Consider the following 25,713-nt stretch of genomic DNA (forward strand, 5'->3'; position numbering starts at 1 on the left):
CCCTGGTTTGATATAGTGCAGTATATAGTATAGCTTTTTGTATGAATTTTTCATTCCTGTCTTTTAAAAATCTCTACAAGACTTTGTAACAAATACTGCTATATATTCCACTGTAAATGTCAATTTTTAAAAATAACTCAAAATTCAATCATAATCTCCCACCTTCACAATTATCCTGCTATTGTGATCAGCTTATTGAAATGCCCATGTTAGAACAACTACATTCTGAGACCAGAATTCATGTCAAAAAGCAGCAGACTGTCCTGTGTAGAACTTATTTACACACGTGCACACCCACATGAACAGCTCCCTCTTTTAATTAAGTCTTTAATTAAACGGAGCATTTCTCCCAGTTAATTACTTGATTTCCCATAATTTCATGTCCCCATAAGAAAATGGAGCACATACGCTAACTATGACAATAGAAACTCTGCAAAATATCACCCCATCATTAACAGTGTAAAACTAAGAAAAAGAGCACAAGCAAAGTCTTAGAGGTTCCAAAAGCTGGCATTTAAAGCCAAACGTTAAAACCCTTGCATCTTGTCTATTACAAATTTTCAGTTCTTCACATTTATAAAATATTTTTTAATTCTGTTTGGTACTACACGAAAACCTGCAGCTTTCAACTATACACAGTATAACTTCTATAGACAGTGCAAAGGCAAAAAATTTTAGAGAAGTTAATACATTAATCCTAACACCTCTAATACAACGTTGTAAGCAAAAACAGACATTTCAAAATAGTTAGCATTTCTTAGGATTAGATGGACAAAAACTATGCTTTGATTTGCATAGTTCAGTTCTACATTATGCTGCTGGTGCCTAACATCCCATCCCACACACACGCCCACTACATAATACGAGGCTGTCTCTAGAGCTTCCAGATCCATTTTGGCAGGTTTTTTGAATGCGTATGTTCATGGCTGGAATTTTTTAATTTATTTTTATTTTCCAACACAAACAAAAGCAATAATCTTTGAGTGAAGTTCAGCCCCACACTTTTTCCTCATTATTTAGACGTCTAAACATTCTTTCCAGTCTTGTCTACATATCATTTTGGGGAAACCAACAAAGTAAACTCCGTCAGTCAAGGTAATTATATGCAAAACTTGTAACAACTCATCCAATAAGAAGAAATATGTCACGAGAGATACCAGAAATTAAAGTTATAGATTTAACACACATACACACCCACAAAAGAAGAAACAACAGAGATTGTTTTGCAATATTATCTATAGCAGGCATTATGAAACTTCCAGTGGAACACATAAAGCTATTCTAAAGCTAATATAAACAGTCACCAATTCTGCCAATGAAATCAGAGATGACTGATTTATGAAAATCATTTTAAGAGAGTGCACATAAACTTCTATGCAAATATTATTACTACACATATTTATGTCTGACTGTACAGCTATGTACACGATAAAGGTAGGAAATAATTTTCAACATGACAATATTAGCCACTAGATATTAACTACTTACTATTAAGAGCCATAATATTGTCTGTTCCTGGATGATGGAAGTTAATCCCCATACGCCCTGCAATGTAAATAAAAGCTATTTTAAATGTTTTTATTTCAAAGCTTAATTAAATTCATTAATATGAAAAATTGCTCAAGGGGATGAACAGTCAGGGTAGCCAAATCTTCCATCCACTGAAGACAACTTCCCAAGAGTACAAATTTACAATATTTAACACCATAGTACCTTTAGTGTTATGTACCTAAAATACTGAAAAATCACAAAATAAATGATAAAATAATTATTTTTAAATATATCCCTTTGCTTTGTACTAGGAAAGTATTACATTTACCCTTTCAAAATAAGGCCTCAAAGTTCAGCCTTGCTGCAGTCATGCCATTTATAGTAGGCTTCAAATAACAAGTACAGCATTATAAAAACTCCACTTAATTGGTAAAAATAAAACACTATTTTCCATACTACCTGTGGCATCAGAAGCTCTTGAGTTAACAGATCATTGGAGACAGAGTGCTTACCCTGTTTTTGTATTCTTCCCTAAGAATCTGCTATCACTTACTATTTGAGATAAGATAATGGGTTGGAGGGAGCATTGTTCTCATGGAATACATTCGTATATACTTTGAAAAATATTTATTCTTAACCCATAATATGGGACCATTATATACAGAAGGTTCACCATGAAATTCAAATGAACTCTGCTGGTGCCAATTTCCAGGAAGCTACAGACATGCAAAATAGTACCAATTTTCTTAAGTGAGATTTATCAGTTGGAAGGTTGGCCTAAGAAGATCTCTGATGACTTCAGGAACTGGAAGTGGGAACAAATTCACACAAGGTTACTTAGTTTCAAAGGAGGCCTACTCCACAGCAATCTACCTTTACCATCAAAGCAAAAAATGAGCCAACTCCACCACTGTTCAGATTAGTTTTAGATTTAGATACTATTTAACTCAGCTGAAATATTAAAAACTTACCCTGAAGAAACTTTGTAACAGGACTTTCTTAATTAAACCCCCCGAAACAATTTGAAAACTGGAATTGATATTAGTCCTTGTTTGGAAAAAGATATAAAAGGATCATTATAGCCACATAAAAATTTATTTCAATTAAGTAATGTAAGTAACTTCAGTTACTGACAAGTGTTGTAATCCATTTCATATGCTCTCCGTATCTCTAGATTTGTGGTTAAATTTGGGAGCTAAGGAAGCAGGCAGTTTACATTTTTTTCACTACGTTGGCATTCAAATATGGGAGCTCAAGACCCACTCACTATACTGAAGAACCAATGCAGCCATTAAGTTCCTGTGTACTTCCGCAAAATCAAGTTTTAACAAATAAGATTTGACAAAACGAAAGCCCATAGTCTCCAACATTTTTAGTTCCTATCAATAAGTTAAAGCCTTCTATTTCCAGTCACAGCAACTGCTGTGCTGTAATTAATATTCTTTCTGAACAGATGCAACATGAAGTTTCAGTACACTTCTGAAACTGTCACAAGCAGTTTAAGAAAAGCAAATACATATTTTCTTCACATTGTAATTTTCTCATTCTTTTAGAAAAAAGTGTGGCCACAATAAGACTACGAAGCAAACAGCACCTCCAGAAAGAAGCAGGGGCAGAAGGAAGGTAAATAAAATTTCCATTTTTACTTTCTAACTCCTCGAGCAAAGCTTCTTAGAGAGACCTTCATTAACTACTTCAGATTCCGTAATTACAGACATAATTCTCCTATACATATTTTCACATTAATCTGGCACTCCAGAAACATTAAAGCTGCTACTATTTCAGTTGGTACAAGCTTGTGCTAAAATATTTCAGAAATCTTGCCAGATTGACATTAATTCCCTTTTCCTTAACAGCATATTAATGGGCCTGAGGTTACAGGTATTACTTGTAAAGAGAAAAGGTGTATATAATAATCTATACTTGTAAACTAATACTTGTAATAGAAAAAAGGGAACTGCTATGAAAAAACTAGAGTAAAATTTGAATGCATAATGCTTGGATGGCCCTTCTCTTTTCCTTTGCTGAAGCTGAAATTCTGCTGTTTGACCAGCTTCAGAAATAGAATCGTATCTGTGACATCTGGGTTTGTTTTTTTTCCTCCCTCCAGGCTATCAGTGGACCAGGTGCTGCTTGTGTGACATTTTGTCACCTGCCCTTGGCCTGCTATTTTTAAACAGTTCTTGTCAGCTATCTTTTAAGAGGAGCAGAAAAATACAGAGCAGCACAAGTAGAAGGACATGTTCTCACACTGAGCTAAGCAATAGTGTGGAATAATTCTGTGCATCTTCAGAGGTCCCCTAGTGCAATTCTGTAGAAATAAATTAATGGAATACTTTCAAAACACACCTGTATTAAAAGCATTCAAAACAGACTGGTAATGCTCCAATCATAAGGCAGTTACCAATAATTATATAGCCTTTCGTATTAGCTACAACATCTTGCTGTTTGAAGAAAGTTATTCAATTGAAAAAAAAGAGGCCATATGCAGATTATGAAACTGCATAATTATCTAAGGAATAAGAAGAGAGCACAAAAAGGAAACTATAAATTTATTCATTTAAAGGTGTAATGTAAAACTGTGAAATGTAATTAAGAATATGTACTTTCAAGGATATATTTGGGTTAAACACAGAAATTACTATCAGAAAACAATCAATTTTAAGAAAAGCACATTTATGCTACCTGTAACTTTATGAAGTCTATATAAGCACATATTTCTAACTATAATTTTAAAATGAAATATCTGGATAAAACTTCTACTTTTCAAGAATCTTAAGCACAATAAGCAGAAACACAGAGAAGCTAGAGCACAGAAGTTATGGACTCCAGCAGTTTACTGAAGTCATAAATAGGAACGCTTCCAGTAACAGCATCCCCAGTCCTTGTATTCGGTATACATCTGCCATTTTCAGTTTGCCCGTCTTGGTTTCATAACTATTTTACCCCCCCACGTCCTTTTTTTTAAGTCTATCTGCCATTTGTTCACACCCATAATTTAAACACCTACTTGCGACTTACATATCTTCTACACATTAACATACTCAGCAGAACAAAAAATACTATTGTTCACCAGAAGGGAAATATGAAGAACTATTACTGTGTTTACATGTGTGTATTTTTACTGTGCAAATACATATTGTGGCAATTAGAACGGAAATGTATAATTATCAGCTATGAATATCAGTAATAAAGCTTGCTGATACTAAGTTCTTCCTATCACTGACTACACAAATACATGCCATAGGTAGAGAAAGCAACCTATAAAATATAGCAGCATATATATTACAACAAAATGTACTCTTCATAAGTAAATTACATTGCTCCAATAAAACACAAAGGTCTTGAATATATTTAAGTAGTGCTAACATTGTTAGCTTGAGAATGGTTATATTTTCAAAATATTAGTACTTTAAAAGCAAGACCTGATGAACATAAAAAGAGATTTGGCTTTACTTGTAAGGGGCAGACAAATGTATGTACACATATACCCATTGCACGTGTACTTCTAGAACTGTACTCAAAAGAGCAATATTGGTATTCTTATTGGTGAGTTTGGGGGGGAATAAAAGAAACCAATATGAAAGCAGACTTTTCCATTAGCAATCTATGCAAAAATATACAAAACCCTCAAAACAGTATAAAAGTGGGAAAGAAAAAAAAAGAAAAAGAGCTTCAGGTTTCTGCAAGGCCAGTCTTCAATAGTACAATGAAAAAATGGAAATAAAAGAAAAAATTGATATCTATATCACCACTCCTTAAACTAAACAAAACAAACAAAAAACCCCCACCAATCCCGTCCAAAATAGATTCAACAGGTCAAAGACAAGGACATCCTGGATGCCAGCAGCAAATTAGGAAGTATGATCGTACTACAGGATCATTGAAGAAATAACTTATTTTAATTTAATAAATATGAACCATTTAATGGTCTTATTCTGTACTGAAAAAAAAAAAAAAGAGGATTTTCTTAAATTAGCAGAGTTTCAAATGGAAAGGGAACAGAGTATGTTTCTTTTAGCAGGGTTAGCTTGAGTGGCCTAAGTTTACACACAAATAGATGTGCAAACATATCTGTCTGCTCACTGTGGTTTTCACGTGCATTTACAGAAAGGTGTCTGATGAGCATTGAGATTTTGAGAAATGCTGTTACAGTGCACTTTTTTCTGACGGAAGTGTTGCAAAAAGCTCTAACTGGGTGGTACCATTTCTAGGCCCGAGATGACAACATTTGTTCTATTTGCACGACCTTTGCGTTCAGCTGCTGACTGCAAACGCAAATATGATCCATTCACCTTCACTTTTCTCGGGTCATGTGGTGAACCTACTGCATTGTTTACAAAAAGCTTACGAACAATTAGAGCTGAACAAAATCTGGTGGCATATGTTGAATTTAACTGAAGATCAAGATGGAAAAGTAAAGGTCCATTCTACATGTACTACAATATTGTCTAAGTTGCATATAATCTTGAAACACTGCTGTCAAACCTCATAAACAATATAGTTAAGAATAAACAAGAAATCTTAAATTTTACTTAGTGTTCATATGATACAGTCTTTACAATAGTTAAAAAGTAGTAACCCCAGTAACTTCAGTTTTCTGTTGTGCAGATATATAGGTGTCATTATATTAAGTATTGAAAATCAAAATAAAAAGTTACCCCACAGATGCTGTTTCTACTTCTGAACTGTTGTACATTTGTATTCAAAGCCTCAAACAAATCTCAGAACAACAAATGCTAAGATAGTCAAGCAGCATGTACATTCTACTGAAATATGACATAATCAGCACATATTTTATCTATCTTTCTTTTTATGTATGATACCCATCAAAATTAATTTTAATAAAGCCTACTCTTGAAATTCTCCTTGTACATGTGTTGTCTCCAAATACTCACACCTGAAGATGTGTCACACTGATACTTCACAAAAACCTCAGAATTTTTGTTAGTTGGGGATTTGTACATTACAAAGTTTGTTTCCATTCTGATATAGAATAAAACCCAAATATTACAGTTATCTACTGTAACAGTAAATTTAAAATAAATATTTAAGTGACATGATTTCTCTCCTCAATTTTATATTTTGATTCAGTTTCATGACCTGTCAGTAGCACATGTGCATAGCATATGATCTAACACAGCTGAAATATTTTATTTAATTATTTAAAAATAGAACAAAGGCAGCTGCTAGTTACTACTGATCAAAATATTTTTTTATAGATCAGAATGCCTCTGTGTTGGAGTGCAATAGTTTGACACAGATAAACATATTGCAACAGTGACATATTAGACCATCAACAGGAGACACTTTGATGTAGGAAGAAAATTTTTTAGTCATTAATAAGTAGCATCTACCCATAGTTATTCTGATAATTCAGTTTTGCCCTACAGCATTAGGTAGAAGCAGTATGTAAATACCAACAGGTTATAAAATACTGCAAATATGTCCTTTCCTTGTTAAAGCAAAACTCTCTCCCGTGTATTTGTAGCGTATATTATATTTTATGAGCAACTCAGGAAATAAATAAGTTCAGGAAAAACATCTTAGAAGATATTGCACACTTCTGTCATATAGGCCTGGTTATGACTGACACAGGGAACAACCAGATTCCCTTGGCCATATACAGTAATTTGTCTTTAACTAGCAGAAGCTTAACAATTCCTTTACTGTATTTTCTTCCTCTTTTTTTCCTCCTTTTTGAAAGGAGAAAAGGATTTATGAGTATTGACTGAAAGAGAAGAAAAATGTTGGAGTTGGTCTTGATGGCAGAGAAAGCAGGTAAGGAAGTCTGCCTAACTATCTTGGGAGAAAAGAAAATGAGACTTCCTTTCTAATGAGTTTACATTCTTTAGATCTCAAAGCATGAAAATGGCAAACTATTTGTAAAGTTACACAGTTCCCAGACTACAAGGACAGAAATACAGGAACCTAGAGCAGGGTACCCCATCTGGCAAGAAAAGCTGAGAAAAACAAAGCAGTTTTAGACAGAAACAGACTAAGAGCTGATACTGCACTGTTTCTCCCAAGCCTGGGCTCAAGATAAAATGCAACATAGATGCATAAGCTGGTTACTTATCTAAGTCCAGAAACCTCAGAGCTTGGTATCAAATCTCTCTTACTGCAAGAAACACCTAAAAAGAACTAAGTGACCCTAGCTCTTCTAGCTGAAGAGCACCAAGCCAGCCTGCCAAACAGACTGAGTTAGCACTCATTCAATACAAGTAATTCAATATCGTAAGACTGAGGATCAGTTAGTTTCTGCTACACTAACAATCCTTCAGCCTTTCTCTTGTTCCACAAGAGAACTTGGCCCTCTCAAGGCCAATTGGATCATGCTTTAAAAAAGTGACCTGCTTTGGTGATCTTGAAATACGCTCAATTTCCATGGCCTGCAGGACAAAGTCTGATCATACCTCAGATTCAGAGAAGGTATGAAGCTTCAACTACTACAAACAAGAGGATAGACTTCCTTTCTCACCCCTGAGCTTCTTCACTGCCTCCACTGAACAATGCAGAGCATGAGGAACTTATACCCCAAAATGAGAGAAAAACATCCCAGAAACATTTCAATTTGGTCTTCACATCAGAATCTTCTATGGTTAACCCTCCCAACCACATTCTAATCTACAGCCCTTGCTCTATATCTAAGATAATTATTTTTTGTTTCAAGTATCTGCTGGGATGTGAGAGGCCACATATGCCAAGAAGGGCTATGTACCAAGCAAAGTTTCAAACTTCAGATAAACCACCTGCAATTTTTTACTAATGAATACATATACAGACAGTACTTCTAAATATAGGCATTTGCTGAAGACTTTGTTGCCAGCAGCAGGCTGAAATGATCCTGAAATAGCGGCACTGGCTTTGTAACATGCACTGGAGGCTCCAAAACATGCATAGCTTTTCTAGAATTAAATCTTTCTGTGTTTTCAAAATCAGAGACTTTTGGTACTCATCTTTTCACTCCTTCCATTTAAAAATTTGGATAGTAAATATAAGGCCAACTGACAGGAAAGCACAGAAGCACTGTTAGCTAAAATTGTTTGAGAAAACAAGGCTCCTTTATCAAAAGGTGAACAATTTAAAAAGTCATTTGAAAGCCATCTCATTATTTTTCTTTATCTAACACAGAGGAAGACAACACTGCTTGGAAGGAAGAATGAGCATGTCCTGAAACAGCCACTTCTATGGATACTGCCAGTCATGCTGCATAGTGTGAAAACAGGAGGAAAGTGCACACTAGGTCTAGCCAAGGCTGGAGGTTAGCAAAGTAAGCCCTGTATGTAGATAGAGGGAGGAGGAAAAGAAAGCAAGACAGGGAATTAACTATATCAATGGGAAAAAAACCAGCTGGGCAGAGACAGAGATAACTAATAGTAAACAAGACTTCAGCAGTTACTGGACTGGAAGCTGGAAGAGAGCTAAGTAATAAGGCAGGAAGGCCAAAACAGGTGAGTGGCACTGAGTGACAAAGCAAGATAAAATGAGCACATCCAATAAGTGACAGAAGTGTTTGTAAGAAAATGTAAACCTAACAGTCCCACTAGCAAATGGAAAAGATCAACTCAAACTTTACAATTAATATCCAACTCTTTGATTTTACTTTTTCAGCAGAGGGAAACACTTCCTACTGCTTTCAAATGTCCATGTAAATCAGTCTCCTACATATATTGATAACCTAGTAGAGATGGAAAAAATTGTTTTGCAAAGGATACTTTTCTTGAAAAGCATGAAAATGCTTAATGAAACCAAGAATTTCATTTCTACCTCATGCAAAACACCAACATTAAATAGTATTATGACACTCAGGTGCAGCTGTGGAATATGCTACATGCAACATTTACATAGACTAAGCTCAGCTAAGTATTGGAAACTATTCTTGACAGAATGACTCAACAACACAAAAGAATTAAAGATTTGTACCTATTATTATTTTATGTGCTAATATTCTGATCAAAAAACATTTTTAAATGGTTACAAAGGGACAATAATAAAAGTATAAGCAAAATTGCACTTGTATGATGTTAAAGTCTTTTTCTAGAGTAATACAATTTCTAATCCAATCTTTCTCTTTTTTTTCCCCCACACTCAGGCTCATATGGAAATTCAGTCTTTAAGAAACTAGTCTCAATTTGTAAATTTAAATAAATATTGATTAAAAAAACCCATGGAGTTTTAGTTAGATTATAATACATTTAATAAGAGACAATAAATACTTAAATCTACTTACTAGCAATTTGGGGTTGGGTTTTTGGTGTTTTTTTTTAATACCAACCATACGAAATGTACATCCAGTAGAAATCTCAATTTTGTTGAGCTTGTTTTTTAAAAGTTTCAGGTTAACACTTAGTTTGGAGGACCATGATCAGAATAGACATGAGAGTATTTCTTGCCATTTTAGACAGCTGAAAAATGGTTAAAGACACATGAAGGCTATAGCACAGCAAATTTCAAGATAACAGTGGAAAGCACAGGTTAAGAGAGCTGAGAGTACACAACTCTGTTCGGTATGGTTGCAAAAACCCTCTGTACCCAGAAAGATGGTGAAAAAGGCACACAACCTTAGACCAAGAAAAATATTTTTCCACCTGTAATATATAAATGGGTAGGGGAGCAAACGAGGCAATCATGACATCAGAAAAGTACGTATATAAGCATTAGCATAGGATGTGCCATACACAACTAAATTTCTTGTCTACCAGTTCCAGTGTTCTGACTTCTTAGAGTCTGAGAATCATTTCTAATTCAATACTTCCTTTGTATATAGCTTACTAATAGCTTCAGTCTTCAAAGTCAGCAAGAATGCATGTGAGCAAGAATATGTACCTATTTTTAAGCTTAACCAATGAAAGATTAAGACAGAGGACTATGCAGGTCGATCAGGAATATTTGTTCATTTAAATGTTGCCACAACCTTTCATTATTCAGTATCAGCTAAGTATTAGAAATGGTTTAATCGCCAATACTCCACCTGGTTGAACAAATACAGTTTAGTAGCATAAATAATAAAAATTTTCCCAGCACATAACAACATCTAATAGCTTTTGGCTCCCCCTAACAATTTGAAATCCAAATTAAGATACTTTTTCTTAAAAGAATCCTGAAACAACTGTAGACAGTAACCCCGATACAGTGGTTGTTTTAAAACCCTGTATCCTAGCTGATGATCCAAAAATAAGAGCAGTATTAACTTTGAATAAGATGTTGAATGTAACAATTGGACTCTAGTTGCACTACACATTTTCTGAACTGAGTGACTGCAGCAGGAGACCCAACTGTGCAATTTGCTCATACACAAAACCAAGTTTCAGAAATGCCAGTTAGATAATATTATGATTGTGCACTTATAATAAATGTATACACATTTCACCTTATCTTCCTACAGTAGAGATGATTATCTTAAGATGTGAAAACAGAAGTTTTACATAACTGACAACTCATTCATTAGCAAAAAGTTTACAGCAATACTGAAAAGCTGATTTTTGTTTAAACACCAAGCAAGCATGGACATATGAATATTCCTAACCTGTAAAATGATTCCTCCACATTATATCAGCGAAACTCATTGGTGGGCCACTGGGAGGGTAGTGTTTACCTTTCAGAGGCTCATGATCAGTCCTTATCATATCCATTAAGGAATTTTCCAAAGAGTGCAAGTTAAAAGTGTCATAGGGCCTATTCCGGTCCTAGAAGAAAAAAAAAACAAAAAAAGGAAAGAAAGACTGTTATAGAAAAAAAATCATTTTTTAACACAGGCTTATTTCTTATTTTATAAAACTCCAGCATCCAATTCTACATTTCTTCTTGATGGAACTTCTTATATTACAAAAAAATTTGATGAATATAAGCCTACAGTTGTTAAAATGATACCCTTCATTTTGCAACTGCTGCTTTCACCAGTACAGCTATGCAGAGAGGCTTTTTAACAATTCTAAAAATTTACATACAAACAATAGTTAATTCTAAACTTTATCATTTAAATAAGAACTTAGAAGTAAAGAAATATTGATGTTTATACTAGAGAAGTAAAATTGTTTCAGAGTTCAGATTTTTTTTTTTTTTTTTTAACAGCTTCATCATCTGCCTTCTATCATGGTGCTACCTTAACATCAGAGCAGAAGCAAGCAATGCATGAGATGCCAGCAGGCACTGCTGTTCCGGAAAGTACAAAGTAATATTTCAGATGTCTAACATGAATCTCAGAGGTTTAAGGGAAGTACACTAGATGCAAAACAAAACAAAAAGCAAGATAGGATATGCAACACTTTCACACTAGGGCACTCAAAAACCTGAGGAAGGGTTGGTTTGTATTGTTTGAATCTCTCATTTTTAATTCACTGTAGTTTAGCTTCTGTTCTTTTAAGTAAAAGGGAAAAAGAAAAAAACAACAAAACAACCACAAACAACCTTTAGCAGGCTTATAAAAATAACCAGTTTCAAAGTTCAGGAACAATCTTATGGAGGGAACAATCTACCCATGCCCATGTATCTACAGTACTGTACACAATGGGACGGCATAACAGAACGGCCCCTTGTAGTCAGACAGTTTCTAAAAAACATTAATTTTCTTATTCTCATCGCCATCATAAAAAAAAAGTTAAGTACAAATATGTAAAAGATAGCAGTTTTTCTTTGTACACTGTATTATGCTACAATTAATAAAGAGTGGTATAACATTCTACTGTGCAAACTGAAACCTTCATTGTAATATGCCCCCAAAATTCCTGGAACAATGTTTTCCTCATGCTGGTTACTACAAGATTATCTTCTTGCTTGAAAGAATAAAATTTAAAATCTTCAGACAAGAAGCAGCGGTATCCATAGAAAATGTAACAAAAGTTTTGTCTTAATAAGTATTATTTCTTTGGAACCCTCTTTTTCTTAGGTTGTCTTTAAATAAAATTAAAGGACAGAATTAGTTCACTGACTGGTATAATTAAGCTTTATTTTAATATTCCTGTTCTGGAATTTAAATAAATACACGTTATTAAAAGTTTGCTGTTACTGAAAGCTCTGAAATACAGATCTTACTGCCAAAAATCTCATGTTCCCACAGTCTATCTACTCAAAACTGAAGATCCAACTTCCTTTCTCCAACATGCTAATGTTGTATTTTCTGTAAGTGGACTAGCACTACTTTCTTCATAAATTTATTTCCTCTATTGAGCATTTTTTGGCAGTCAAACATGATGTCCAAAGAATAATACTTGATTTCTGTTAGAAGCTATACTAAGCACTAAAGTTCAAATGAGCTCACTGATTCTCAGTTTCCATTGTTGATGATTTTCATCTTCTACAGCTGCTTAGAATGCCACCATTTGTATACTGTATTTAAAAAAGTACTTGTTCACCTCCCCAAGTGGATCAATACATATGGAATATAAAAATTTATGCCCAGGAAATCTAAAATAGATCGGGGGGGGGGGGGGACCGACACAACAAAAAAACCCGAACCACAATCCAAACCAAAACCCCAAAACCCTGAAGTAATTTTTTTCTAACAGAAAAATTTATTTTGGTTAAAACAACCCACTGCTTAGTAATATGTAGTAGGAGAGAAGAGTTTGTTTTATTTCATATGCACTTCCTTAAAAGAAATGCAAGGCTAGATTGAAAAGAAAAAGTGTAACTTGGATGTAAAAAAAATTCCATTCTTGTGATATATTAGTAACTTGATTAAATAGGATCTATATTATTCCCTTAAAGCAAGAATTTTAGCCACCTTTTCCCATTTGTTTCTTTTAAATACCTTTTAAATACCTGTACTGTGAGCATGTAAGGAGGCAAGGTGTTACAATACAGAACTATGGCACCTTTTTGAAGAGAAAATATGAAAGCAAAGATACAGCTTGTGTCCTAAATAGGGGTGGGGAAGTATTTTTCAGTCAGATCAGTCCCCTGATCTGGATTACTATATAGCTGTAGCAGACCTGAGCTGGCAAAACCAACACTCGCAGGACAGCAAAAGGGCAGGACTGCTGCTTTTGCCACAATGATAGTTTATTCCAGCTTTAAACATGCCTGAGATTACAGTCTTAGAGGCCGGAAGGAGTGAGTTCAGAAGGGGACACAGCCTACAAATTTAATTTAATTGTCCTTTATTAACATATGTATGTTATATTTTAAGTATGCTACTATAGCAGCAAATCCCTGGGAGGTTCTACTTTGTTCTAAAGCTTCCCAAGGAGCTGTGCACATGGTCATATGTGAAAAAAAGGGAGGAAAAAAAAAATCATAGCATCGAAGGCAAGGTTTGCTAGAACGCAGGATCTTTCTAACCTTTTAAGGGGCTTACAAACCTGCAATATATTTTCAAGATTAAATTAGACCTACACTGGCCACAGGAAGATCAATTTGATCAAAACCCTTTACCTAGGCAATTATAACACTTCCCACTATAGTACTCGAGCAAGCTAAATCAAGTAAAGGAAATTTAGACACAACAGATTTTTACGAGTATATTGTGGCATGTGCATAAGTATAACGCATGCTGACTACAGATTTTGTAGTGTGGGTGATAAAACGAACAAGTCAGGGCTAACATTCTAGCTCCTAAGTAAAAGGGCTACTACCATTTTTCTTCGTAGCTTTCATTTCAGTAGTAATTAATTTGTACTCAGCAGTTTTGAAGATTGTTTCCTAAATTCAGCAATTTCTTCCAAGAAGCCTGGTGCTTCTGCACACACATGCATCAGATGATGTTTTCTTGTTTCTCAGCATGAACAGGTTCTCCTGGTTTTGTGAACTGATACTGTTCCATCTCCCACATTTGCCTTTTGCATTGTTTCCACAAGCTACCGATCTACTGCCAAACAATCCCAACAACGGAAACAATTCATAAAGGTCCTTAGTAGCACATGAGAACTTTGCAAGGAAGTTCCAGGACTAGGACCATGAATGGAAATCAAAATATAAAATACAGAATGATAAAGCAGAATAAAAAACTTGGAAAAGAAGTTTGAAAATCCAGCAAGTCTGGAAAATCTGCTAGGACCTTCCAGAGAAGACAAAGATCCTAAGACTGACTTAGATAAACTACATTACGGATAAAAGAGAAATCTCCAGCTACAAGGCACTGCCTTTGGCTACGCAGCAATCATTAAGCTACCAAAAGATTAAGTACAGCCTGCCCAGGTTGGATTGTACTTTTGCTGTGTACAGACAGCAGCTCGTTCCTTTTTAGCTGCTAGTATATATGGCAGCCTATTTCAGTTCTTAGAATACTCTGTCTTGAAAGAAAGAAAAACTGCTTAGTAATAACAACTCTTAAAGAAGATATGGGTCCCAGAACTTTAAATCCCAGCCCTTGGTTGTTATCTATACATTCATCCATGACATAGACTTCCTCAAAGTATGTATGTAAAGCATACTGAAAAATCACAAACGCATATGCAGGATCAGATTTTTGAAGGATCACAAAGTGAAATGGACCTTCAATTGAAGTTGGCTCTCAACTTTCTACCTCTAAATATCTTACCTGTAAGGCTGATTAAAAATGTCACAAAACACAGTGCCTATAATCTGCCTGTTAATTTAAAACAAAACAAAAACACAACAAAAAACCCAAACAAAAAAACACCCCAAAAAACCAACAACAAAAAAAAAGAAAAAACCAAAACCCAGTAACTTTGCCAAAAAAGAACTGCAAAGTCAAGACACTAAAATAAAATGAGAAAATACCATAATTTGCATTCTACTGCATTTTACAATTTTGTGCATATGTATTATGTTAGTCTTTAATTATACAACCATAATAATTTTTCAGAGGTCTCCAGTCTCTATCCAATACACATAGTGAACCAGCTCCAGGAATGAATCAAAACAGTGCTTTGAAGAGGTCTGTTTATCTCTAGGACAGATGCCTATGTTGCTTATTCCAGGAGACGGCTGGGGTGTAATCAGTGTGTCAGCCAATTCCAGGAAGGGAAAAGACATTCTTAAAGTTATCTTAATTATGAAACAAAGATTACTTAGCAGTACCTGAAGTATGTAATTGACATGTATGGTTATCATTTGAAAGCAAAAGAACTTTTTCCCTTTGTCATACCCTGTAGTGTGGTGTGCTTTGTCCTGCCCCCCTCAGACTCAGAGCATGGGCATGTAAGGGCAAGGCATACCTAGCACTACTTCAGTTCCCCCCCAATAGATAGACAAACCATGTCTTTACTGATAAGAGGGACAGGTAAAGAATGAGGATAGAATATATGACTACAGCATGGATGACAAAGCCAAGACCACATCTATAGCTAGGGCCATAATAGGTGGTAAGTGGACCTTAATACAGCCTGGTTTGCTCACTATCTCTTTCAGCTTGAACAAGTAGCCCTAAGTAATTGGAACTAATGAACTAAAAAAGGAAATGACCAACATATCCCACAGCGGAGACATGGAGAACATGCACCTTGCTCCAAAAACTGAAGCTTATCTTTTTCTTCTGTCTCTGCAGAGGATTACAGCAGTAGACACTTGACCATTAGTTGATTAAACTACAGTCACAAAGTGAAAAGTTTTACCCTGAGAAGGCATGTCAGGAATCTAGCACATGTTGCCCAAGCCTAGCTACTGTCCATACTCAAAATCCCTAACAATGTATTTCTGCATGTGTTGAATTCTTGTTGGTATGGTCATCTGCACCTGTACCATAAAACACACATCGAGCTGAGAGATACACCTGATCTGCCTATTTTTCAGTATGCAAGCAGCAAAACCTCAGGTGGCTTGACCCTTCCAAAGATATATTTCCCTGGGTCTATATATTTCAGTCCATCTGCTAACTGACTTCCTATTCAGCTTCCAAGCTTCCTATATTCTGAGCAATATCTCAGTTTCACTGATTTATTTAATTGTTCTACATTTTCATGCTGCTGTAGATTTTCAAGCTTCCTGCACCAGTATGTGGCGCAATGCAGCCCAACCCTGCAGAGCAACAAGATGGCCTCCACTCAGTGAACTATTAACCAGTTCCAGGAGAGTACCAAAACTCCAGTTAGGCTCACAGAAGTCTCAGCATTTTTTACTTACTAAATTCTGGGACATTACATGTAGTATTCTGATCAGAAGAAAGGGATGAGATCCTGGGGAATGGCTAAAATTCTTATGGCTTAAACAACTTCCCTATCAGTGCAGACTTCTTCACTGTGGTCACTGCTGTGTTTCATTCTTCTGTTCCTGACATAAGCCTGGATTTGGCTGCACAGGATTACTAAGTATTGCCAACTAAAGCTGAAGTCAATGGAAGCCAGCTTTGAATAAATACAGGGTAAAATGCCAGCACTATTTTAAACTGGGCTCGCTCACTCTGTTCTAGCACCTGCAGCAGGGGTTATTACTAAGAACACAAGGAAAACAAGTTTGTCTTGCTCCAGTATCCCAATCCAAAGCAGCAAAAACAGCAACTGCAAAAAAAGTATTACAGAAGTTCGGCTTGGGACATGCTCAATCTGCCATGACAGTGCACATGAATGATCACATACAGCAAGCTCTAAATACTCACTGAGCAGTCTTTAGCTCCTAACAGCTTCAGCTGTGATGCAATCCCACTTGCATTCTCAGTAAAGTTTAAAAAAAAAAAAATCTTTCAAAAGATAGGACATCTGAGGAATATGGTCCCATGGTAAAGTAAAAAGATTGCTTTGCAACAGAATCAAAAAACTGTAAATAGGAAGTGTTACTTCCTTTGCAGCTTGGTGCTTGAATGCTGCCAATAACATGACTGACAACACAGATGCATGCAGAACTAGAATAACCAGAAATTTCAGTAATTTTTTCCTTATATTGGATTTCATGAAAATATAAAATAAACCAAAACAAATAAGAAGGCATGAAATGTAGGTAGGAGGGAAAAATAGGGTAAATTTTTCTATACCCACGATAAAGAACATTATAGCAGAGCTGCTAGTATTAAGTCTTAATGGAATTTTATTTTAATTCCACTTTCTTTTTTGATCTTTCCAGTTAATTTTGGATAGTATTAAACTAAGCCGGATTTATTATGTTCCTTTACTGGAACAAAAAGGGGAATGTTTTCTTACATTATTATTGCTCTTGGAATGCCCACAGAAGAAACACATTGACTTTTCATACATTTGTCTTTTCTCACTACCAACTGTAGCACATTCTACTTTTATAGGTGTTCAGAAGTTCACTGGGCAAAAGGTGAATTTTTTTAAGCTTGTTCAAAAAGCTTCTAAGAAAAATGGGGAAGTTTAATACAAATATAAAACAATATCTAATTGTATATAGATTATGGAAACATTTCCATATAATTTGAAAAATAACATTTCAGAACTCTAGTTAATGATATTTAATCATCTTGCCTGTGTTATATAAACTTTTATAGCTAACATGCAAGAACATAGATTGAATCCAAAAGCCTTGAAAACTTGACCTACTCAAGCAATTTTTCCACAGAAGTAAAGGTTGTATTGAGACTTTACCCCTTTACAAATTCTGAGTTCTAAAATGTTACAAAAACCCCTAAAATCTTTCAGTGAAATGTTTCTAATTTTTATTTCCAAATGAACTAAAAAGCACAGAAATAGGAAGAGATACAACAGGCTTTACATAGAATTACAAAAACTGATACAAATTATATTATTCAGTTTAAAGGTCATTTTACTTCACAGTTAAGATGAGATTCCCTTTTTGTACACAATACATGCTCAAAATATATAAAAAAAATGTTCAGGCTTTATAGCCATAAGACTTGGCTTAATCACTTAAAGAGACTATCTTGACAAGTTACTGAATATTCAGTATTTGCTTGCAAACTGCAGGGAAGAAAGTAATAGAATTTACCCTGCCTTGTGCTAAATAGAGGTGGTAGCTACAGGGCAGACTGAGAGAAATACATTGACTGTTTCCCTGGTTTAGACAATTCACATTTTGGAGTTGCAGGCAACAAACCACAATATGGCTCTACTGGATTAAAAAAACCAAACAAAATATATATATAAATAAATATATATATTGTTCTATATTACATTGTTCATTCATTAGAGCCTAAGCAATAGCCTACTTACTGTGTTCTTTGAAGCACCCTTAGCTATTCTTCCAATACAGACTTTTATAATATGCCAAGCGTACTAGTTACATGATCACTAGTGTTATTTCTCCACCTCATATTCAAAGAAAGTAAAGCACCTAGTCAAATGCTGAAATCACCTAACCTAATGCTCCCATAGGGAACACTGTTTATTACCAGCAAACAGAAATCTAATACACTTAATATTTCAAACATGTTCCTTTTGCCATCAAAACAATTAGACAACATGTTTAAAAAACCCAAACAAACAAAAACCCCACAACAACCAAAAAAAATCAAAGGAATCTACAGAACAGCTATTATTCTTACACCCATTACACTACTGTAGGGAATGATCTGCAGACATTACAACTGACTGAGCACTCACTGACAGGATTTATGTTTAGTCATATTTTGTTCTACATGATGCTTTAGATAAAAATCTGCACATCAGTCCTGCTAATGAATGCCTCTCAAAAAGCTGATGCATCCACTTTCTATTATAGTTACTGATTCCAGTAACAAACGACTCTAACACTTTTAAAGTATAGGATTAAAGTAGTTACACCCAAGATGATCATCAATTCACAAAAACAAGCAAGTGGAAAAAAAACAGTGTCAGCAGTAGAATTTACAAGGCCATTCATTATACCCTTGAGCTATTAAAATGACATAATTTACCTGGTTCATTGGCCTGCTGTGCAAGAGTTCAACACTTATAAGTTACCTTTGGGCTTCTACCACTCTGTTCAGTAGAATGATGCCTATGTACCATAGCAAGGAAAAACTAACATTGACCTAAGAACACCTTGCAGCTAAATCAGCACAAGTGCAAACCTCAAATCACAAGATGAAAGCACTACAAAGAGGCAAAGACTGCAAACAGAGGAGAAGGGAGTATTGGGGATGCTACAACATGAAAGAATCTGAATGATCATGCTTCACAGTCTGGACCACATAATGTAAAAGACAGTAGAGACATATTGTATAAGGAAGATATTGTCTCAGAAAGATTTACAATAGGAGCAGACTGTCCGCTCCGATATTATAGGATAATGAGACAAAATGGAAGATAGAAAAGAATACAAGTAATAACTGTCAAACAGATGTCTGAGCACTATTGCTCAGTAGCTTCATTTACTGTGGTCACCACAGTAAAGGAATCTCAAGGGTTTCTCTGAAACAGAAACAGTGGGTTTGTGTACAGTTACTGATCTGTGACATGGGATATATTGGTAAGGTTAAAAAAAAAGTGTCAGTGAAATGTTTAAGTCTTATGACAAACAAAATACTGACTCTCAACCAAACTCATCATGCTTTTAAGAACAATGTGACTAAAGTAATACCTAATTGGCATATTTCAAGTCAGGCTCCTGTTCCATTTCCGTTGTGCCCAGGAAATAGTGCCTCCTGAGTAAAACAGCTTGTAGGTGCCAGAACTCCAGACAGGAATTTCAACAAAAACAGGGTAAGACATTTCATCTGTTCATACAGGACAAGAACTTCACCTACTGGTTTGGAAAACTACCCTCAGAGAGGACAGTAATTCTGTCATTTTAATGCCAATATAGCCCTTTACTTCTAAAAGGAAACCAAGAAAAAGTTAAGTATAGTGGAAATAGTTGTTCGACAGGGTTGGCAGGGAAGTGGGGTCATTTACCAATATTTATACACAGGCCTAAACCATGCCACAAACACTCTCAATGAAAAACAGCTCCCAGGGAAGACAAGGAGGTGACCTTTTCAGTGTGATGTCACTTTGCGTCCAGCAGGATTTAAAGAAAATGTTTAACCTATTAGTTGCCATATACTTTTACTCACTAAAGTTACTCGTGTAAGTTGTCCAAGTCCTAACTTTATATTATTACAGCATGATTAATATGCATGACAAATTGTGGCACAAGAATTTAAAACCTACTATAGAGGTACACGTAAAAAAATCCACTCTGCCACCTTCTTCCTAATGGGGATTGAGAATAGTTAGGCAGCAAATGTTCTCCATCCTGGGACTTTATCAAGGACATCATCTATCATAGAATTCCAAGCTGTCACAGCCACCAAGTTATAAGCAAAAGAGGACTACAGCCTCTCTCAAGCTGTGCACCTACTTCTAGACATGAGTTGAGGACTCCTGTATAGCCACTGGGATACGAGGCAATCTTTTTCCTAAAGTGTCATTATGTTACAAACTTTAATTTAAGAATATTTGCTATTAACTATTTTATCAGCTTCAAAGTTACCAAAGGCTGCATATATGCAACTGAACAGGTGGCAAACAGCAGAGAGCAGCAATCCAAAGACTACTTATAGCATCAAGCTCCACTTAGAGGAAGGAAGGGCAGAAGTAGAGGAAAAGAAAACCCAGCTCCAAATTATGTTTTAATTAGAAGCAACTCTTCAAATCAATTATATGCAAGCAATTCCATTTCAGATCAAATTTTGTAAACAAAGAAGGAATTTTTCCAGTTGCAAGTACTGAATCATCCCATGAATGAAATATTTCAGTTTAATAACAACTTCAAAATTAATACATTAAAATATATTATTTCATATAATAAATATATTAAAATAGTAACTGAATCACACTATGCATACTTGCATCTTTTATTACCTAAGGGGCTCAAAGGCATACAGGATATGAGGAAAAGAACAACTGTCTCATGTACAAGGTGCCTGAATACTTATGTTAAAACCCTTAAAAGGATATTTCTTCCTCTTGGAAGAGAAGAAGCCATAAGCATTTTTGTGTTGTCATTTAGGTGTTATGCATTCAAACTACTGCTGCACATTTGGATTTAATGAATTAAAATAATTCAGAAGTCACATTCAAGATATACAAGTAAACGTATGAACAGGCAATTAACCAAAAGGAAGCCTTCTTTATGTTAACTCCTCAAATTGGAAAGGATACTCATAGAATCATGAAAAACGCTTTCCTTTTACGTTATAAGAGCTAAACTGATTAGCACAGGGCAAATTTAGTAAAGATTGCTCCAGACAGGTAAAATGTCTTGAGATAAAAGCCTACCTGATTTGCAACAGAATTTTCCTTTTTTGCACAAGGTAATTAAGATTGACAGGCACCTTAAGAAATGTTGCTAGAAGGAAAGAACCAGGATGTTCAGCCACTTAAGTACATTCAGGGGAACCGTAACAAGTTCTGCGTGAATACCTTGAAGAAATGACTAGGAAAAGTCTAGCAAGACTGATGAAAGAATTAAACAAAAACATATCAGAAGAAGTAATGAGAAAATAATATAGCCTCCATAATCGGTCTTTACATACAGAGGGGAAAATGAGGTAAACAAAGGTAAACAGTAAAGACAGGTAAGCAGTAAGAGACAAAGCAATATCATCTATCCAATTCAGTAACAGACATCAGCTGCATGTGAACACTGTAATCAAAAGGAGCCAGAGTCTGTAAGGCACCATTAGTGGAGCAACTAAAGCTAGTCCAAGTAAGCATGTCAGTACTGTATATATCTGACCAGCAAAATAAAAATGAAAGAACTGCAATAACTGAAGCAGCATATGAAACTATAGATGACAAACATTGTTTCTAGTTTTTATGACTGAAATTCAAGGATTTCTTCTCTTTAAGAAATACAAAGCAGAGATAAAGTAGCATCATACGTTAATGATGCAATATCCTGGTAACTATGATTTCTGGTTCTTGAAAGAATATGATATGGCTGATCTAACAAGGACTTCAATATAGCATTTGCTACAAGCAAACTATGTAAGGGCGGGGGGGGGAATGGTTATTAGTGCAATTGAGGTAAAGAAAATAATAAAAAGGGAAAGAACTGATAGTGCTAAACAGTGAAATCTGCTAAAGAAAAGTTATAATGGAGTTTCTTAGATCTTGAGACAGATTTTATCAATAACATTGGTTATTAAAAGTAGGAACACACTAATAACATTTACAAGATATCATCAATACAGAGATCAGCTCATCATAGAGAAAGAACTGAATTAATTTGAAGAACTGCAGCAAAGCAGGATGATATTTAATAGCACTAACCACAAGGTCATGACCTCAAGGACTCAATTTTCACAATATACTGGGACCTCATCAACCAGAAAGAAGGACACAAAAAGGAGAAAGACAAGAGTTTACTAGTTAATTTCTGGACAATTACAAACCACAAGTATAGATGTTAAGTGTGAAAAGGTAAACAAAACTGCAGGTTGTATGAAAAATTATACTTCTAGTAGGGTTGCCTTTTGCATCTATTTATATCTGTATTCATAAAAAAAGCTATTTTCATTGCATTCATTCTTTTAAACTATTCCCCTTCCTCCACACACCCAACAGAGCCAAGGACTGAGCTGTATTTTGAAACATTGACCAGTTCAAGTACATATTCAAACAAGGCTACTATGTAAGTGAAAGAGCAAGAAAACTTCCCAGTTTCTCTGGAAAGTCAGGCCTTCCAAACAAACTGTAGAATTTACTACAATCCATTTTCAAGTAGTTTTAAATGGTGCACACAACGTCAGCTACTTCTCCCTTGCCTAACAAGAAAAAATTGTTCTGTATGTAATCTACTATTTCTACTTTGCAAAACCATGTCAGAAGAGGGTGTTCCTGTTTAGGCAAGGGAGGTAAGACTGTGTACAGAAGCTTGCATCAAAACATTACTTGTAAACTCTGCTGACAATTATGGTTGATTTTATTAATCAGAAGCCCCAGGTACAGCTTCATTTATTAGCAGCCAAAAGTAGCAGGAGCTACCAAGCTGAGGACCCTTACCACTGAAATGTCAAACCCAGCGTAATGTTTGCAAGATTTTATTTGCAGAAATTCTCATCCACAGAAAGGGAATGGGTATATTGTCATCTTGGATTACCTTATAGGAATATGTCACAACTTCAATTTCATTTTGTATTATAAAACCCCTACTTTTTCTTATCCCTGACTTTTGTTTCCTCCATCCTCTTATTCTGCTTTAGTCTTCCTACTGCACAGTTAGCTGCTACTTAGGGCTTTGTGAATTTTAAGAAAAGCCCTGTCAGTTACTGTGAGAGGTTTCACAGTTTTCAATTTCTCTTTTTTTTTTTTTAATGTTGCAGGAAGAAACAATATGAGCCAAGAAAGAATACATGAGTAAGAAAATTATTTAATGAGATTAAATATTAGGTCAGACAGTTATGGGAATCATAATTTAAAACTAAAAGGTATCTTTATAAGTAGTTTAAAGAAAATTTCAAAACCACAAAGTATGTTATAAACACTTGACAGACTTGATTATTATACATCTTAACAGTTAGTAAGCACATCCATAGATGGTATTAGATTTGGTTGTAAGACATCTGTTAATGTGCTGGACCCTAACAATCAGTTAATACATTAATCATTCATTAACCCTTTACAAACATACAGTTACTGTAAAGGTCATGTAGTAAATGGTAGTAACACTAGCTACCCACATGCTAATTCATTAATGCTTTTCACAAATCTCCTTCACAAAGTAAAATACTGCATTAAAGGATCTGCCTAAAAAAGCTCTGATTAGTACTCTGGATAACACTGCCGTGTGAGACCACTGGGAATGTGGGAGTTTAATATATTAGATTTAAGGTTTCTGAAGTATGATCTGTTGACTACTATAAGGTCATATAAAATTCATGATTGTCTATCACATGCTGCTAATTCTCTACCTTATTTCAAGCTGCTTAACACATGATAAACTTCACAAATAAGTTGAGATTTCTGTCTTTTACATTCTAGGCCCAAAAAACTAAGCAGATACAAGCTCTCTTGGACCTCAATCAATGCACTACCAGTAATATACAAACAAGAAATGCCCAGACCAATTCAAGAAGAGCTTGTCATACCTGCATATGAGATTTAAAAATATTACTGAACATGAGAAAAATGCATTACTTGACGAAAGCACAAGTACTTTCTTATAAATAAGGGTCAAAGTTTCCAGTCAATTTTTTTTCAACCTAACACTGTCTTTTTAATACTTAACTGGATGGTCTGGAAAGACTGATTTTTTTAATCTTTTTTTGGGTTAATAGGAAAGAAATAGCAAAATTTGAAAGTTAGAGAGAAATAGAAAAGAGAAAAAGAATGACTGGATGGTCATGGTCATGTTAGTGGAAGGCAGGCTTGAAAAACTGAGATGATCTAACATTTAACAGACCATCTTGCAATGCATTGTTCTTAGATATTCTAATTTAATAGAGCAACTTTGTAATCCAAACTAAACATAAATATTTATAAAAAATACTGGTTTATGTATCATCAGAAAAAGCAATTGTAGAAATAAGGCATAAAAAAAATAAATCTAAAGTTCCATAAAAGAACACCATCTTGGGTGAAAGTAAAAATATATGTATAAAGGATAACGTTCAGCATAGCTGAGCTGAGAAGATGGTCCAATAATACTTGGCACAAGCTCCAAAACTATTCACCCATTCCATGCCTTTTTTTGTTTAACAGTCTAAAGGCTTTCAGGGTAAGAATTGTTTGTTACATACATTGTATGACATGTAACCAAAATTAAATGGCATTTCGCAGTTAGATGACAGTGAGAAAGTTTTAGTAAATCATTATGATTACTGATTTTACCAGCAAAGTAAAAACTGTAAACAAAAAATTTTTACTTGGTTTCAATTTTTTATTTATTTGGTTTTTTTTAATAAGGACAGAGGCAGAAGAAATCTGAGGTTAGTGGAAAAGATAAGCGTAGTAAGTTTAAGATTGAAGAAACATCCAGGAGACCTTTTATGATGTTAAGAAAGACTTCATAAAAAGTCAAAACCCTGCAATTCACACTTCAACATGCACCATTGTAGTGAGGATTTAGAATATACACATAAAAACATAAAAATTGCTTTTTTTCCATTAAGACCATACAAAAGACTAAGCATAACCACCAAAAACTTTGAGAATTACAGAAATAAATGAAAAAAGAAAAAAACTAAATTTGAAAAATAACAAAAAAATTGAAGAAAAATATAATTAGTTTGGTGGTTCTAGTTCCTGTTTCTAAATTTAGTTTACCTACACATACAGTGTAAATAAACTAGACAATAGTGATAATGTAGTAGTACTGATGGTATAGCGACAATTTAAACTTTATCTTTCGAAATCAAGTCAAAATCACTGGGTTGGCCTTTTTAATTCTTATCAGGTAGGAATTACATAATCATTCAAGAAAACATGACAACTCCTTACGCCC

The 25,713-nt window shown here is 34.9% G+C and overlaps 1 protein-coding gene across 1 annotated transcript in view; it reads right to left on the minus strand.

Moving 5' to 3' along the window:
• Window positions 1–25,713, minus strand: part of CPEB3 (cytoplasmic polyadenylation element binding protein 3) — a 94,450-nt gene that overhangs the window by 50,122 nt on the left and 18,615 nt on the right. The window contains exons 3-4 of the mRNA XM_010564913.1: window positions 11,090–11,180; window positions 1,489–1,545 (exon numbers count right to left, since the gene is read on the minus strand). Coding sequence (XP_010563215.1) covers window positions 1,489–1,545; window positions 11,090–11,180 — 148 coding nt within the window. The remainder of the gene's footprint in view (window positions 1–1,488; window positions 1,546–11,089; window positions 11,181–25,713) is intronic.

The sequence above is a fragment of the Haliaeetus leucocephalus genome, unplaced genomic scaffold, assembly GCF_000737465.1.
Source record: "Haliaeetus leucocephalus isolate CR32 unplaced genomic scaffold, Haliaeetus_leucocephalus-4.0 Scaffold184, whole genome shotgun sequence".
NCBI lineage: Eukaryota > Metazoa > Chordata > Aves > Accipitriformes > Accipitridae > Haliaeetus > Haliaeetus leucocephalus.